General features: G+C 43.7%; 1 protein-coding gene across 1 annotated transcript in view; it reads left to right on the plus strand.

Annotated features, from left to right (window-relative positions):
• Nucleotides 1-13182, plus strand: part of LOC129700162 (prostaglandin D2 receptor-like) — a 43946-nt gene extending 30764 nt beyond the window's left edge. The window contains exon 2 of the mRNA XM_055640412.1: nt 8518-13182. Within this exon, the coding sequence (XP_055496387.1) occupies nt 8518-8691 (174 nt within the window). The 3' untranslated portion in view covers nt 8692-13182. The remainder of the gene's footprint in view (nt 1-8517) is intronic.
• Nucleotides 13183-17493: the final 4311 nt, after the last annotated feature.

Consider the following 17493-nt stretch of genomic DNA (forward strand, 5'->3'; position numbering starts at 1 on the left):
CTCGCACCTTCCCCCCGGTTCTTCAAAAGACGCAGCAAGAACGAGCAAGTGGGCTCTGTACTGCAGCTCCCGAGCACTTCCTTGGGCTTCCGAGGGCTTCCGAGGTCACGAGCCTCTCATTAGCTACAGGTTCAATCCTGACCTGGGGTGGTGTCCATGTGTGAAGTTTGCACGTTCTCCCAGTGACTTAAACATAGGTTCCTTCATGGTGCTCCGAGGTCGTAGGAGGTTGTAGGTAGGTCGTAGCAGGCCGTGATGCTAGTCGTAGGTACTCGTGGCATCAAGTAGGTCGGGCCGTTTTTCTAGCCTGATGAAAAATGTCCAGGAGTAAAAAAGGTCGTGAAATAGGTCGTGAAAGTGGGACAGGCCCTTATGACATGTAAAAGATAATTGGACAGGTCCATGGATAGGAAAGGTCTGGAGAATAATAGACCTTTAGGAGGTAATATAGGAGGCAAGTGAAACTAGAACATTTGGCCTTGGCAACATGGTTGGCATGGATGAATTGAGTTAACGTGCTTTGTTGATTAATAATTAATCCAGTCCTTTAAAATTCTGACAAAATAGCAAATCAAGTGGATCACTCAGAATAAATTTTACTTCGGAGTCACGTGAGTGACTACATGAAGAACCCCGCCAGCCCGCATGTGCGTCATTACGTCAACGCATGGCGCCGTTACTGGCTGGTGGGCGCGTCGCTCCTTCAGCGGTAAGTTTAAAAACCTCCAGGTAAGTTTCAACTTGACCGGCGGTTGTTTTTTTCGGTTCCGTGTTACATTTGGGAAGCGATTTTCATAATGGACAAGACCAGGGTGAAGACCAGGTGGGCCGCGGGGAGAACCGCTACCGAAGACCGCGGGACTGCGGTTAGTGGGCGGCCGTCAGTCTCACCGTCTCGGTCGCTGGTAGCACAGCCAGCAACTTCCGACACAGCACCTATAGAAGGCACCTTGGTTATCCCAAGAGTCGGGAAGGCCAAGCACAAAACCAACAGGCCGGTTTACTCGGATGAGTCCGGCCGGGAGAATTCGCCTCCCCCTACAGGGAACGTCTTCGGACAAATTTCCCGTATGGAGCATCTTATGGATAAGATGCTCCAGCATGACATACTCCAGGAACAGGAGTTATATCAACACAGGCTTGAGGGATCCGTGGCAGTGCCTGGTACAGGGATGCGTTATATCTCCCTGTCTGGAGAAGGGAGTGTAGGTCAACAGCCCAGGGCGGGCTCACCCTTCAGTGCCATGACAGAATGCTCCGCGGCACAAGACCTACAAGAAACAAGAGTACCCTCCATGGTGTCCAAGTTTGCGATGCCGTCTCAAGTCAGTGAGCCGTTGAACGCAGAATTAGCGGCCAGCATAAATGACCTGACCTCTCATCAGCTACAGGAGCAGGTAATGCTGGAAACAGCAATGAAGTATCAGACACCCAGCAACTGCACCTCACTAAGAGGTCTTTCCCGGAGACGTGCCCGGGGCTTCAGCGGCGGGCGCAGCGTGGACTTGGTGTGGAGCGGGTGAGCCCTCGCTGGGGCTCGCCGGAGGGGAGTGCTCTGTTTCACTGGCCCGGGGCAGCCGGCAGCCTGAAGTCGCAGCCTGAAGCCGCGGTCTGCAGAGTTCCAGCTGCTGCGGCATCTACAGCCCGGGATCCCTCGTGGGGAACCCGGGGGAGGAAGAAGCCATCACTGCCGGCCCGCAGCCAACTTCTACCGCGGGGCCGGCAAGGACTTACCATCACCCCTGGAGGGGAGCTTCGACCGCCGGCCCTGCAGTCTACGGTGCTTCTGGCTGCGGCGGGGACTTTAAATCTCAACCGCCGGCCTGCGGGGACACAATCTTGAAGCCGCGGTATCATCTTATGGAGAGGAAAGACCGATCCTGGGACTGGACTATGGACTCTGGTCTTGTCCACGGGGGGGGGGGAATGGAGGAGGACGGCCAAAATTTTTTGTGCCTTCCACCACAGTGATGAATGCTGTGGTGGATGTTTATGTTACATGTTGTGTCCTGTTTATGCATTTTATTATTTTGTTAACCCATCTTTATGCTTTGTATGGAACTGATTTTTAAATTATGTAAAGCACTTTGGGGTCAATGAAAATTGACTATAAATGTGCTATATAAATAAACTTATTATTATTATTATTATTATTATTATTATTATTATTATTATAAGAGTCCCAAAAGTCAACAACTCTATTTGGAGTTACTTGGGAGGAGGCATTAAGACTCAGGAGGTCAAACTCCAAAGAATCCTAAACCTGCTAACTGCTGGAGTCACTGCCTTCGCCAGGTCTGTAAATGCAAGCTCCCTGTCAGAGGTTCAACAAGACGCATTGGCTCTGAGTTGAACGATGAGTCAAAGGCGGTGAGGCTACCCAGAGCTCCACATGCAGACAGACCATCAGCATTCCGACAGCAGCACCCATATGCCTCTGCTAGCAGCAGACCGTCTCCAGGAGCCAGTATTAGCTCAAGGACTGACAGAGCCAGGTAGGTGGTCTGGTTTTCTCTAAATATGCGGAGTGTGGCACAATCACATGTTGGTGGGAAATTACGTTCAGTTTGGAGTTTGGATATACATCACGTTTGTTTATACTATTTGGTGCCTGTTTATAGGATCACTGGAATAACTAAATTCAACTGAATGGCAGCCATGGCAGTTTAAAGCAATGGCTAATGAGTAGCAGTTTCAACCACCAAACGCTTGTTCGAGCAATTTGGGATTTTCTCATCCATCCAGCTCAATCTAAGTTGAAACATCTCTGTAACTCTGCCTTGTCACAAATAATAATAGTAATAATAATAATTGGAGTTATCTCTAGGTATGCAACACCGGATATAAGTTTGTTGTGTTCAGACTTAAGTCGATCCTGGCCTCTCTCCACTGGCTCCCTGTGCAGTTCCGTATACATTTCAAGACCCTCCTCTATGTCTACAAAGCCCTCAATGGGCTTGCCCCCTCCTACATTAAAAGTCTTCTCACCCACCACTACACCTCCAGGTCCCTCAAATCGGCCAACTTGGGGTTACTGAATATCCCGCGGTCTAGGCATAAGCTTAGGGGCGACCGCGCCTTTGCGGTTGCAGCTCCTAGACTGTGGAACAGCATCCCCCTTCCCATCAGAACTGCCCCTTCCATCGACTCCTTGAAGTCAAGACAAAAAACGTATCCATACTCCCAAGCCTTTCCTGACGTCCACTGAGCGAGGGCTATTTTGTATATATGTATGTAGTTTGTATGTTTATACTATTCTTATAGCAAATGTAAAGCACTGTGGCCAACGAGTTTTTTAAATGTGCTATATAAATAAATGTGACGACTTCACTTGACTAAAGATTACCAAGGTATATTGGTTGCAAACCAGACTCGAGGGCAGTAGCGATTGATGCATTCTCGCTGCATTGGGATGAATAAGGTTTCTCTGTTCTACCCATCCTGCCTTGTCTGTCAATGCCTGCTTAAAGTCAAACAAGGCTCTGGCTCGGGCATTCTGATAGCCCTGATAGGGCCACTAAGCCATGGTATCCATTCATTCTGGGTGTGATCATGGAACCCTTATGGAGGTTCCTAAATGCTGAATCTGCTATCCACCCAATCACTGGGGACGAACATCCCCTACACGATCAGCTAAAACTTATTGGTTTGCAGATTCTAAGAAGACCCTTTCTTGGGATTGGATTAGCTGACTGTACAGTGGATGTACTAACTATGGCCTGGAGAGACAGCACTAAAAAAACAATATATCTCCTACATAAAGAAATGGGAAGAGCTCTGTTTGCAAACTAACATCACGTATGAGACAGCGCACATAACCAACATTCTGGAATTTCTCTCAAAACTTCACTTTGACGAGAGGTTGAGCTACAGTGAATTGTGCCAGAAGTGCGTTGTCATCATATTTGTTGCCAAGCTCAGGTCGCTCTGTTGGGTCCCATCCATTAATATCCAGATTCATGAGGGGTATTTTTTAACGTAAACCCTCCCAGGCCCAGGTATATCAAAATATGGGATGTAGGTGTGGTTTTAACACTACTTTGCCAATGGGCTCCAGCTACACCCGTCCCTTCTCCGGCTCACTTACAAAGTAGTGATGCTCGTGGCTTTAGTATCAGCTCAACGGGTCCAGTCATTACAGAAACTGCGTCTGGATAGGATGGTGATTTCTGCCAGTGGTATAACGTTTTTTGTATATGATCTAATTAAACAGAGCAGACCTGGTGTTTCCGGTCTTAAACTACAATTTATGGCATACCCCTTGGACCCCCGATTAGGTGTGGTCACACACCTCCACCAATATATTAAAACAACCAAGGTTCTTAGGGGGTCAGAACTAACATTATTTATCAGTCACAAGAAACCACATAAAAAGGTTTCAGCACAGACCATCTCCAGGTGGTTAAAGCATGTACCGGCTGATACTGGTATAGACACTGATGTATTCAAATCTCATTCCACCAGGGCTGCAACTACGTCCGCAGCAAGGATCCTGGATGTCCCATTGGACCAAATCCTAGCGGCCGCAGGATGGTCCTCAGAACGCACGTTCCAGACGTTTTACAATAAACCTGTAGCCATGTCGAGTGTTTTTGCAAACTCTATTTTAAGTTCTGTTTTGTAAACCCCTCTCGAGTGTAAGAGGGGGTTTTCTATTATAATTTTGTCCATTAAATATTTTTCAGCATGTTCAAAATTTGTCATGACTGAATACTTGATTTTCCACTCCTCCTTGGTCAATCATGCAGTGTGTGACGCATGGACTCGTTCCACGGCATGAAGTCACAGAGCTTCAAAATCTTCACGTAGTCACTCACGTGACTCCGAAGTAAAATAGTAAGATTAGACGAGAATTTACCAATTTGAAGTTTGATCTTTATTTTATGAGGAGTTACGATGAGGGATTACTCGAATCTTACTATCATCAGTTCAAAAACTGCTATCTGTGACTTCACACCGCTGCTTCGAAGATTGACGCGCATGCGGGCTGGCGGGATTCTTCACGTAATCCCTCATCGTAACCCCTCATAAAATAAAGATCAAATTTCAAACTGGTAAGTTCTCGTTTAATCTTACTATTAAATTACTTTCTTGGAAGAGGGTGTGGTATGAAATGGAGCTTGCTATCGCTGGTGCGGACATGAAGAATGAACCCTGGCATTTGTTTTCTTAAACAAATGAATCATCTGACTTTCGGTCAGGACATGTACTGTTTTGCTGTAGGGTGAAAACACTTTTCTCTTAGAGCAAAAAATAAATAGCAAGAAGAACTCAGCAGCTCAAGCAGCATTTGTGGAGGCAGAGGAAATCTCTTGATTCTTGATGGTTGATGTTTCTGGTTGAAACCCTACCTAAGGTCCTGGTATAATTTTTCCTCCACTTTCGAGCATCTGAAGTCTCTTGTGTCCCTATTCTTGTGCATCTCTGCTGGGGGGTTTTTGTGTTCATTTTTCCCTCTGTTAGTGGGAAGATTTGGAGTGGAAACCATGGGAATTGGATGAAGAGACTTTTGAATGAATCCTCACATAAATATTCCCAACAGAGGTGCAGTGGTAGAGTTACTGCCTTGCAGCATCAGAGACCTGACTACGGGTGCTACAGGTCTGTACGGAGTTTGTACGTTCTCCCCCTGTCCTGCGTGGGTTTTCTTCGGGAGCTCTGGTTTCCTCACACGCTCCAAAGATGTACAGGTTTGGTATGATATAATTGTAAATTGCCCCTAGTGTGTGTATGATTGTGTTAATTGTGTGGGGATCGCTGGTTGGCGTGGACTTGGTGTGCTGTATCTCTGAATGAAACTAAACTATTAACAGTCAAAGACTAGAAAATGAAATTACAACACAGATTAGCCATGGATTTGTTGAATGATGAAGCTCTTTGTTACAGAGTCATACAGCAGTGAAACGGCTCCTCCGCGCTGACCAAGATGCCACAGCTAAACCAGTCCCATTTTCCTGCATCTGGCCCTTAACCCTCTAAACCTTTCCTATCCATACACCTGCCCAACTATCTTTTATATTTGGTTATTGTACCTGCCTCAATTACTTCGTCAGACGGCTCGTTCAATATACCACAACCCTCTTTGTGAAAAACCTGCCCCCAGTTTCCTAATATTACCCTCTCACCTTAAACCTATGTCCTCTAGTTCTCGATTCCTCTACCCTGGGTAAATGACTGTGCATTCACCCTATCTGTTCCCTTCTTGATTTTACACACCTGCGAAAGACTACCCCTCAGCTTCCTCAGCTCAAAGGAATGAAGTTCGGAGGTAGAGCACAGCGACGCAGTGGTAGATTTGTTGCCTTATAGTGCCAGAGACCCACGTTCGCTCCTGACTGCCGGTGCTGTCTGTACGGAATTTGTATATTCTCCCTGCGACCTGCGTGGGCTTTCTTCGGGTGCTCCGGTTTCCTCCCACGCTCCGAAGACATGCAGGTTAACTGGCTTTGGTAAAATAAATTGTAAATTTATAAATAAATTTACAATTTATGGGGAGAAGGCAGGAACAGGGTACTGATTGTGGATGATCAGACGTGATCACATTGAAAGGCGGTGCTGGCTCGAAGGGCCGAATAGCCTACTCGTGCACCTATTGGCTGCTGTCTATTGTCTATAAATTGTCCCTCATGTAGGAAAGTGTTAGTCTGTGGGGATCGTTGGTCGGCGTAGACTCAGTGGGCCGGAGGACCTGTTTCCGTGCTGTACCTCTAAACTAAACTAAACCAAAAAAGTCCTAGTCTGCCCAACCTCTCCCTATAGCTCAGGCTTTCTCAGCTGATGCGTTTGCTCAAATGAGACAGAGGAAGAGCCACAATGACATTGTGGTGGAAGAAAGACAATTAGTGCTGAGAGAAGGTCGGGAATCATATTGGAAAGCCAGTGAGTCAAATACCTTTGTAACACTTGTGAAATGAAGAACAATTTCAGTTTAATTAATTGTAAATGAAAATGTTTAATCCTCCTATTACCTTAAATGACTGCAAAAATAGTTTGAACCTATTGTGTTTGCAACAATAAGTAAAATGTTGCTGACTTATTTCTATTACCTTGTTCCAGAAACATGTGTTGTCTATTCTACCAGATCTGACTGACAGCAGTGCCTTTAAGACATTTCTTCACAGGAAGTAAACATAGAAACATAGACAATATGTGCAGGAGTAGGCCATTCAGCCCTTCGAGCCAACACCGTCATTCAATATGATCATGGCTGATCATCTAAAATCAATATCCCATTCCAGCTTTTTCCCCATATACCTTGATTCCCTTAACCCTAAGAGCTAAGTCTAATTCTCTCTTGAAAACATCCAATGAATTGGCCTCCACTGCCTTCCGCGGCAGAGAATTCCACAGATTCACAACTCTCTGGATGAAAAGGTTTTCCTCATCTCAGTCATAAATGGCCTACTCCTTATTCTGAAACTGTGACCCCTGGTTCTGGACTCCCCCAATATCAGGAATATTTTTCCTGCATCTACCCTGTCTAATCAACTAAGAATTTTATATATTTCTATAGGATACCGTCTCATCATTCTAAATTCCAGCGAATACAAGTCCTGTTGACCCATTCTTTCATCATATGTCAGTCCAGCCATCCCGGGAATTAACCCGGTGAACCTACGCTACACTCCCTCAATAACAATAATGTCCTTCCTCAAATTAGAGGACCAGAATTGCACACAATAGTCCAGGTGCGGTCTCACCAGGGCCCTGTAAAACTGCAGTAGGACCTCCTTGCTCTTAAACTCAACTTCTCTCGCAATGCAGGCCAACATGCCATTAGCTTTCTTCACTGCCTGCTGGGCCTGCATGCTTACTTTCAATGACTGATGTACAAGCACACCCAGGTCTCATTGACCTCACTTTCTCCTAATCTGACACAATTCAGATAATAATCTGCCTTGCTGGTCTTGCCACCAAAGTGGATAACCTCACATTTATCCACATTATACTGCATCTGCCATGCTTCTGCCCACTCACCCAACCTATCCAAGTCACCCTGCAGCCTCATAGCATCCTACTCACAGCTCACACTGTCACCCAGCTTTGTATCATCCGCAAACTTTAGAGATGTTAATTTAATTCCCTCGTGTAAATTGTTAATATATATTGTAAATAACCGGGGTCCCAGCACCGAGCCTTGCGGCACCACACTAGTCACGGCCTGCTATTCTGAAAAGGACCCATTAATTCCTACTCTTTGCTTCCTGCCAGCCAACCAGGTCTCTATCCATTTCAATACCCTACCCCCAATACCATGTTCTCTAATTTTGCACACTAGTATCTTGTGTGGGACCTTGTCAAAGGCTTTTTGAAAGCCCAGACACACCACATCTACTGGCTCTCCCTTATCCATCCTACTTGTTACATCCTCCAAAAATTCCAAAAGATTAGTCAAGCATGATTTCTCCTTCATACTCCATGGCCTTTGACCCATCCCACCACTGCTTTACATTTATTTAAGTTTTATGCACAATAATGCGAATGTCTTAAACCGATCAATCTCTTTAAATATTTTAGATTCGCGCATATATTGGTGCATTTGCTCCTGACAACAGTGATGAAGACGACTTGACTGCCCTAAAGTTGGCTTCGGTGAATTCAATCGTTGATCCATGGGTTTTCATCATTTTCAGGACATCCTTTTTCCGGAAACTTGTTTTTGCATGTTGCAAAGATTCTGCCCAATCATGAACTTAGGGTCAGTGATTGTTATTGAAAATGAATACTTAACAAATGAAATATTTAACTGCCTTGCTATTTGATTTCATAAATTAGAAAAAAATGGAATGCTTCATTTGCAACAAGGAAGAGTCAACAAAATTCAATAATAATGGCATTGCATTTAGCATGGTGAAGAAATGCACAATAATTTGAAAAGCTTTTAAAGTTCTATTCTTTCTCAAAATGGAGCAAAGGAAGCCAAGATTAAGATTCATACAGTTTATATTTGCTTGTAACATTCTATTCAGAGGTTTCAAACTATGATCCCATGTTTGGATAAGTGCCTGTGGTTTGTATGCTTGCTACTGATTTCCGATGCCTCCAGCATGCAGCTGTACAACGTCAAGAATAATACATTCAATGGACAACGTTCATCTATGTTCTTAATTGGATGGATGGCATTGATTTAGATCTGCATGAATCGCGACGTCAACTTATTTACTCCAGCCATGGATTTAATTATCCGCATGAGAAAGATAATTGAAGCTTTACTGGTTCGAATTGGAGATTTGTGTGGAATTGTGCAGAGATTTAGTGGGGCGCTAAAGGCGGTGGAAATCCAGCAAAGCATGTTCTGCAGGATTTTCCCGATAATGTGGTCAAAACTGGACATCAATGCGGCGCGGTGGAACTTTAACATCGCCGTTATCTTTCACTTTGTGGACTGGAATATCCCTCACCATACCATTGCTAACAAGGCGGGGAAATCAATGAATGCACAAGGCATGCCGCGAACGGTATCGGGCATACCTGACCCCATTGAGGCATTTCATTGAGACCGCTTGCCTCCAACCTCTGTTCAAATATAGATCACCACATTTAATTCCAGAGATGAGATGAGTGAATGTCCTTGAACAACAAGACAGCATTTGACCAAGTGTAGCTTTACAAAGCCCAGATCAAACTGAAACCCAAGAGTATCAAGGGCACGACTGAAGTCAATGAGTGTCGAGGGAAAAACAGTCGAACTGTTACAGTTATACTTCTCTAAGAATATGGTTGTGGAGTTTGAAGGTCTATCATGCTGGCCCCAAAATATCAATGCAGGAGGAATTCTGGGCAATGTCCAAGGCCCAACAATTTTCAGCTTTTTCATCAATTGCTTTCTTTTCCATTAGTCAGAAGTGGGGATATCCATTGTCGATGGCACAGACCTCAATTACATCCTCAACTCTTCAGAAAATCTACACAAGATAGAAAAACATAGACCAATGTGTGACAAGTAATATTCCTGCCACAAACATGCAGGCAATGACTACCTCCAACAAAAGAGGGTTCTATCATCAATCCTTGACATTCAATTGAATTATCATTGCAGGTTCACTCAGGAGCAATATCTTGGAGGTCATCACTGATCACAAACTTGACTGGACCAGTCACACAAATACAGTATTATATCTACAAAAGTAGGCCAGGCATTGGGTATTAGTAAAGTGACTCTTCATCTGACACTTTTCAAGCATCTATAAGATACAAGTCAGGATCACAGTGGAGTACTCTCTTGAACCCAAGAATCTCAACACTAGTTGCTGATCTGTGCCTCATCAACAGCCTTAAACATCTCTCCACTGCCAGGGCACTGTTACAGCTGTGTGCACAAATAGCGCAACAGTTTCTTGCCTAAATTATACTGACGGCATCTTCCTAATATTCACGCCATGCCTTCAAGAAGGACAAGGGCAGGAGCCGGATTGTAAAGCCACCAGTGGATCCCTCTCCAAGTTTCACAGCACCCTGACTTGGAAAGATATCACCGTTTTCCCTTTGTGGCAGTGTTTAATTCCTGGAACTCACTACTCAACAGTATTGTAGAGGTACCTTCACCTGAAGGGACTGTAACGGTTCAAGAAGAATACACCTCCCAATCCTCCCCACCCCCATTTTGTCGAGGATAATTCAGGAAGGCCCATACATTATGGCCATGCTGACCATCCTAATAAATGATTTGTTTTTTATTATGCCCTATATCAGGGAGTAGAGGCATTGAGTACTGTCACCATTCGTTTGGTTGGACTCCAGAACTCCAACTTTTCATGGGGAAAGTTGGACACTAGCTGTTTCAAAACTTTGTAATGTTCAAAATGTTTACATCTGTGGACATATTAATGAAAGAACCGACTGTGGAATTATGTTCAATTTTGTTACGATATTCTGTGAGTTGATGACAATGAATTCCTTTGCATGTGGTTTTAAAAAATCTGAATATTTCACAAAATATGTTATATTATGCATGTACTTACTGTGATTATGTGTTCTGCCTCAAAATTCCCCATCCTTCTGAAATGTTACGTTGTGCTGTGCAAACTCTTACACTAGCTCGCTAGCAAGGCCATTCTTTATGTGATAGCTCAAATGCTTGAGCATTTATGGTAAGGGGACCAGAGCACAAACAAAACCTGTCATTAACCAACTGACATTACTCAGGTGGGTACTGTGAAGTGGTTACAAAACCTAATTTTCTCATCTGAGCCTATGTGTTGGGAGATTTACTGTAACATCTCCACTCTTACTCTCACTGAAGTAGCCTAAGAAGTCATGAAGACCAGCTACTGAGTCTCAATGAATTAGAAAGCAGTGAAGGTAAAACACTGAGTCATTTGACAGCTTGCAAAGCGGACAGTTCTAAACTGAAGGCACATGAGACTGAAGATACTGGAATCTGAAGTTTAAAAAAAAAAAGAACAGTGCCACTGAAAGAGCTCTGTGGGTCAGGCAGCATCTGTGGAAGGACATAGAATAAAATAATGTACCTTTAGAAAGGAGATGAGGAAGAATTTATTTAGTCAGAGGGTGGTGAATCTGTGGAATTCATTGCCACAGACAGCTGTGGAGGCCTAGTCATTGGGTATTTTTAAAGTGGAGATTGACAGATTTGTGATTAGTACGGATGTCAGGGGTTCTGGGGAGAAGGCAGGAGAATGGGGTTGAGAGGGAAAGATAGATTAGCTATGAATGAATGGCGGAGTAGACTTGATGGGCCGAATGGCCTAATTCTGCTCCTAACACTTGAACACCTTATGAATGTCAATGTTTTGGAACGCAATCCATTTCCTTCCACAGATGCTGCCTGACCTGCAGATCTCTTCCAGCTGCTCTTCTTTTTTAACCAGTTCTAAACCAAAACCTGCGCAGCATGTTGCGAAGGGCATAACTGAGTTTATAATGCATGAATTGCTATGTAATGTGCACAATGCGAAACTTGGTCTCACTTCAAAATGCGCTTAGTTCATATCATGCTTCAATGCTAAAGTGATGGCAACTGTAAATGTACAAGATGTCAATGTTGTGAGTCTTTGTCAGAGATATGTATGATTTATGTGATAAAAGTGAATTATGAACTCATCTGCAGCGTGACTATTGACTGTAAATATAATATATATTGCACATATAAATCATCATGTGATTGGTGTAATAAAATAATTATCATTTAGAATTTAATTTCATGCTAAATTTAGCAAACCTGGATTGACGAGCAAACAAAGGTACACTCAAAAACATGAATAGACTTACAGGTGTGTGAAGATGACCTTAAGTAACACTGAAGTACAACACAATGTTCCTGGTGGGAGCAGGGGGCATGGTAATGAAGAGGGTGTTCAGTTTGAGTTGCTTGTTGATACTGCAGAGCACCCAGTTGTTTCTCACTTCAAAGCTTTCAGTGCAGTGCTCAAACATCAGATAACTTCTGCATATGCAACAGAAAGAGGACCATTGGCCACCATACATGACCTGGTGGTTGGATCTAACCAACACTATTATGAGGATGGTTGAGAGGTGTTGACCAAAGTCAGAGACAATGAGGATGCTAGGTTATGTTCCTTGAAACTTCATACGGACTTTCAGGCAAGCATGGATACGGCCCAAGCATATTATTGTATGTGACCATCGATCCTCTGCTTCAAATTGCCCCATTGTGGGCTGCACCTGAATCCTCTGGAGAGTAACTCATGTAAGACCATGGTGAAGCCTGTCCACCTTTATCCTGTCCCAGTTATGAAAAGCGACATGTCCAGTGAAGCTGCGGTTCAGCATCTTGAGGAACCCCAAATTAATCTTCTGCACTTGCCTCAAACCCATCATCTATTGTGTGGCTTCACCACCTTTCAACGAAACTGTTTTCAATGCTCTCTCTCAAGGCTCCATGGACTTCAGTTTATCCATAATGGGCAGCACAGCAGCTCAACCTGTAGAGCCACTGTCTCACAGAGCCAGACCCAGGTTCAATACTGACCTCGGGTGCTATCTCTGTGAAGTTTGTACATTCTCCCTGTGACCGCATGGGTTTCCTCTGGGTACTCCAGTTCTCTCCAATGTTCCAATGACATGTGAGTTTGTAGATTAATTGGCCTCTGTGAATTGCCCCTAGCGTGTAGCGAATGGGTGAAAAGGTGGGAGAACATAGAACTAGTGCGAACAGGTGATCGATGGTCAGTGTGGACTTTGTAGACTGAAGGACCTGTTTCTATGCTGTATATTTCAATCAATTCAATCAAAACTGCTAATGATATAATAACTCTATCAAGCATTTTTTCAGCCATCACTCCAATGCCTGCTGACTCCGGGTGCGAACAAGCCTAAAATTTAATTGACTCCGTAGGTAGTTCAGAGGCTTATAATTTAACCTCGGGTGCTGGATGAGTGTCATGAATGTCAGGCTGCACTTGGTGTATTTTAATTTGGAACATTATTTAAATTGGCCAGTTCCCTTTTAGAACGGTTCAGTCACTGTCACTGGATTGGTCTTCAAGGCCTTCCCACTGGCACTGTTGTCAGGCCCTTCAATAAAATTATAAACCAACATGCATATGCCTCAGGAACTTCTCCATTTTGATTCGTCATGGACCAGAGATACTGAGGAATGCATTTTATTCCTCGAGGTTTGGAAAATATCCTTGAATCATTTTTCTCCTTCCATCTGATGGATAGGACAAGTTTAGAAGGATGTGGGCCAAAAACAAGCAGGTGGGACTAGTGCAGATGGGTAATGTTGGACGGTCTTGGCAAGTTGGGCTGAAAGGCCTGTTTCCACGCCGTATGTATGACTATCTGGTAATATATTCCCGTGAGACAGAGCTGAGGACAGCTTAAACAAGTTGGCTGGATGCTGAAAAGACATTTGAACGGGTACGTGGATAGGAAAGGTTTTGAGGGACCAAACATAGGTTTGAGGCCAAACATAGGCAGGTGGGACTATCGAAGATGGCACATCTTGGTCGGTATTGACATGTTGGACCGAAAGGCCTGTTTCCATGCTGTCTGACTATATGCCTCTTTATCAACTATCTTCTGGTGTGATATAAGGCCAGCATGAGGAATTGAATTGGAGGCATGGGAGGGGAAGGGGGATGAAGATGATTTCTTTGGTCTTCCTAATTTATATCCGGATGTAATTGTAACTCAACTGGATGCAGACAAGTAATGTATCAATAGATAGCGGAGGCGTCAAATGAAAAGTGGTTGATACAGTTATTAGTGAGGAGAGACCAAAATAACATTTGATTTGAAATTGATACATACATTCAGACCACTGGGCCACATTTCTCAATCTAATTAGATTCTACTAATTGACTATAATGACTTAAAAGACTTTTAAGTGTAACCTTTTAAAGAAATGCTCCACAAATGCATTTCCCCATCAATGTCATCACTAATATTTCTCTGACCATTAATCCGAGCGTTTTGAAGTTCTCAAATGTAGGATTCATCATAAACTTTAAACCGTTACAACAAAGAAGTATATTTGATTAAAATAAATTTAGAATTTGATTGAAAATCGATACATTTCTCCAAAATGGTGTCCCTTTTCTCTGTCCCAACAACTAGCTCCTTATACTAACCTTGGCCTCTAGAGGGTGTGGAAGAATTACGTTGCATTAACATTCTTTCATGTTATACTGACCTGAACCAAATGTGTGGCTGTAGATTTTCAACTTCCAGAATTACCACATTTAAACATGATCAGAATAAAGTAATCAGTATACGTTGACTGATAACGTAATTGGTGGATTTCAATTATCAAGAGAGTCAAGATTAAAAAGTGTTTAATTGTCATATGTATCGACAACAGAACAATAAAAGTCACACTTGCAGCAGCATAATAGAACGATAAACACAATACTCACAGATAGCATATAATAAACAAACAAAAATAAACAAACTAATAATCCCAATACTAGTACAAAAAAACCTGACATCCTTAAAGCGCTTTCTCACGGGGCGACTTGACGCAAGATGTAACCAGAGTGAAGTGGTCGTGGTCTAGCATGATATCACACGATATAACGGGGGGTAGATAAAGAGTTCCCGCGGTACTCGGCATTTCTAGTATTTGTGCGAGTGACTTGTCCGTCTCCCGAGCTTTCCCGTTAAATCTTGAATGAACATTGTAACTGTCAAGTGTAATTAAATCATCACGTGGCACAAATGATGTCACTTTTTTTTTCACACACTATAAATATCCTCCCTTGGTTGAATTGGCTCATTTGGAGACATGCCTGTACTAATGCCGTGACTTTACTGCAGGAAGATGCTACATTACTTAGACGATGTTAGTTGCGCCCAAGTTTAAATTTCCAACATGTGTTTCAGAAGTACCACAGATCCCCACCTTTATAAATTTCTATCTGGCAGTGTTTTCTGTCTCAGGAATTTCAGCCCTTTGTCTATATTTGATGACAGTAACTACAGACAAAGGGCTGAAATTCCTGAGACAGAAAACACTGCCAGATAGAAATTTATAAAGGTGGGGATCTGTGGTACTTGTAAAGAGTCAGCGCAGAATCCTTGATAATCAAAAACTGTCTGAATCGGCAAGTTAGACACAAAATGCTGGAGTAACTCAGCGGGCCAAGCAGCATCTCTGGAGAAAAGGAATAGATTCCATTTTTGGTCGGGACCCTTCTTCGGGATGATTGTAGGGGGGAACTGGAAGCAAGAAAAGACCGGGACAAATCAGAGCCAACAACAGATGACCTCAGCAGGGTATTTTGAAGAGGGGTCCCGACCCGAAATGCCGCCTAACCCTTTCCTCCAGAGATGTTGCCTGACCCACTGAGTCACTCCAGCACTTTATGTCTATATTCGGTTCCCTGATAGGCCAATTGTTGGCTAGGGGTAGTGTGATCCCAAGAGGGGAACCATCGTTGCAAACCTTGGCCTGGTTAACCGATATTTACTGCATGGGGGGGGGGGGGGGGGGGGAGGGGGTGGGAGAGAGAGAGAGAGTGTAAGTTACCTAAAATTAAATAATTCAATGTTCATAGTGAACACAGACACAAAATGTTGGAGTAACTCAATGGGTCAGGCAACATCTCTGGAGAAAATGAACAGGTGGCGTTTGTGTCTATCTTCGGTAAAAACCAGCATCCACAGTTCCTTCCTGCACAATGGATCTCAGTGTCAAGTCTCTGACTCCCGTTGGCAGGCCATTCGGCCCACAGCCCGCCCAGCAATGACTAACCCATGTCACAGGGGGATGGTGTGAAGGTGGAGTTAGACAGAGCTTGATTAATGTTACGGTTGGGGAATGGGCCATAATATGGCCAGGGAAACGCTGTTATTCGTGACGCCCCCTCCGCCCTTTCCCAGCTGTTCTCAATCGCACCCCTGGCCACACAAAAATTTATACTTTAAGAAGGAATACACGGAACATTTAAACTCAGAACGCTTCTAACAGAGTGAGCCATGTGAGCACTTTGATCATTCTCCCTGTATTTGCATTTGACAAAATAGTCGGAAAAAAATGTTTAAAAGTGTTCATACCTTTTGCTATGCCTAATTGGCCCTTACCTCTGCGAAAATAGTCTGATATTCGTAGGTGAAATGTCACCAACAATAATTGATTCTATTATTAATTGACTAATAATTGACTCTATTAGCAGAAAGTTGCAATTCTGATCTAATACTATCAATGCCTCTGTCTTTGGAAGCAACACCAGCAATTTATTAAATCTGACTACATGCGGCACAGTGGTAGAGTTGCTGCCTCACAGCCCCAGAGACCGGGGTTCGATCCTGACCATGGGGGAGAGAGAGAGAGTGTAAGTTACCTAAGTTACCTTAGTCAGATCTAGGAAGAAAAACATAAAAAGCTGGAGTAAGTCAGCGTGTCAGGCAGCATCTCTGGAGAAAAAGAATAGGTGGCGATTCGAATCGGAACCCTTCTTCAGACATCCTAATCGGAATTGAGTCTGAAGATGTGTCTCGTCCCGAAACATCACCTATTTTTCTCCAGAGATGCTGCTTGACTCGCTGAGTTACTCCAGCTTTTTGTGTCTGTCTTCGGTTTAAACCAGCATGTGCAGTTCACTTCTTACACGGGTCTCTGGAGAACATTGATTGGTAGCGTTCCGGACCCTGCTTTGGAAAGGCATCGATCGCTAGTCGGCGAGGACTCCGAGCTGTATCTCTCAAAGAAGTACATGTGAAAAATTTCTCACGGACCATAAAAATGCGGGACCTTTCAGTAAAGTCCCTTTTAAAGATTATAGTTATTTTCTTAACATAACTCATGAATAACTTGATGTCCATATGCGGATGCAAATCTTTATTTTTTAAATTCAATCCCACAGAAGACAATTTTTACTCACCTTCTGTCCCCTCTGTCCAGCTCCCGGGTTTACCGTTCGCAGGAGTTCCCACGGTAATCGCAAGAGTTATTACGGATATCGCACGGATATCGCACTGGCCACTACGTTCATATAATGTTGCAATGCTCAACCACAAGTGTACAAGTCACTCTTGGAGAAATTCAAGCTTGCTTGAATTTTCTCC

This window comes from Leucoraja erinacea, chromosome 9 (assembly GCF_028641065.1).
Source record: "Leucoraja erinacea ecotype New England chromosome 9, Leri_hhj_1, whole genome shotgun sequence".
Lineage (NCBI taxonomy): Eukaryota > Metazoa > Chordata > Chondrichthyes > Rajiformes > Rajidae > Leucoraja > Leucoraja erinaceus.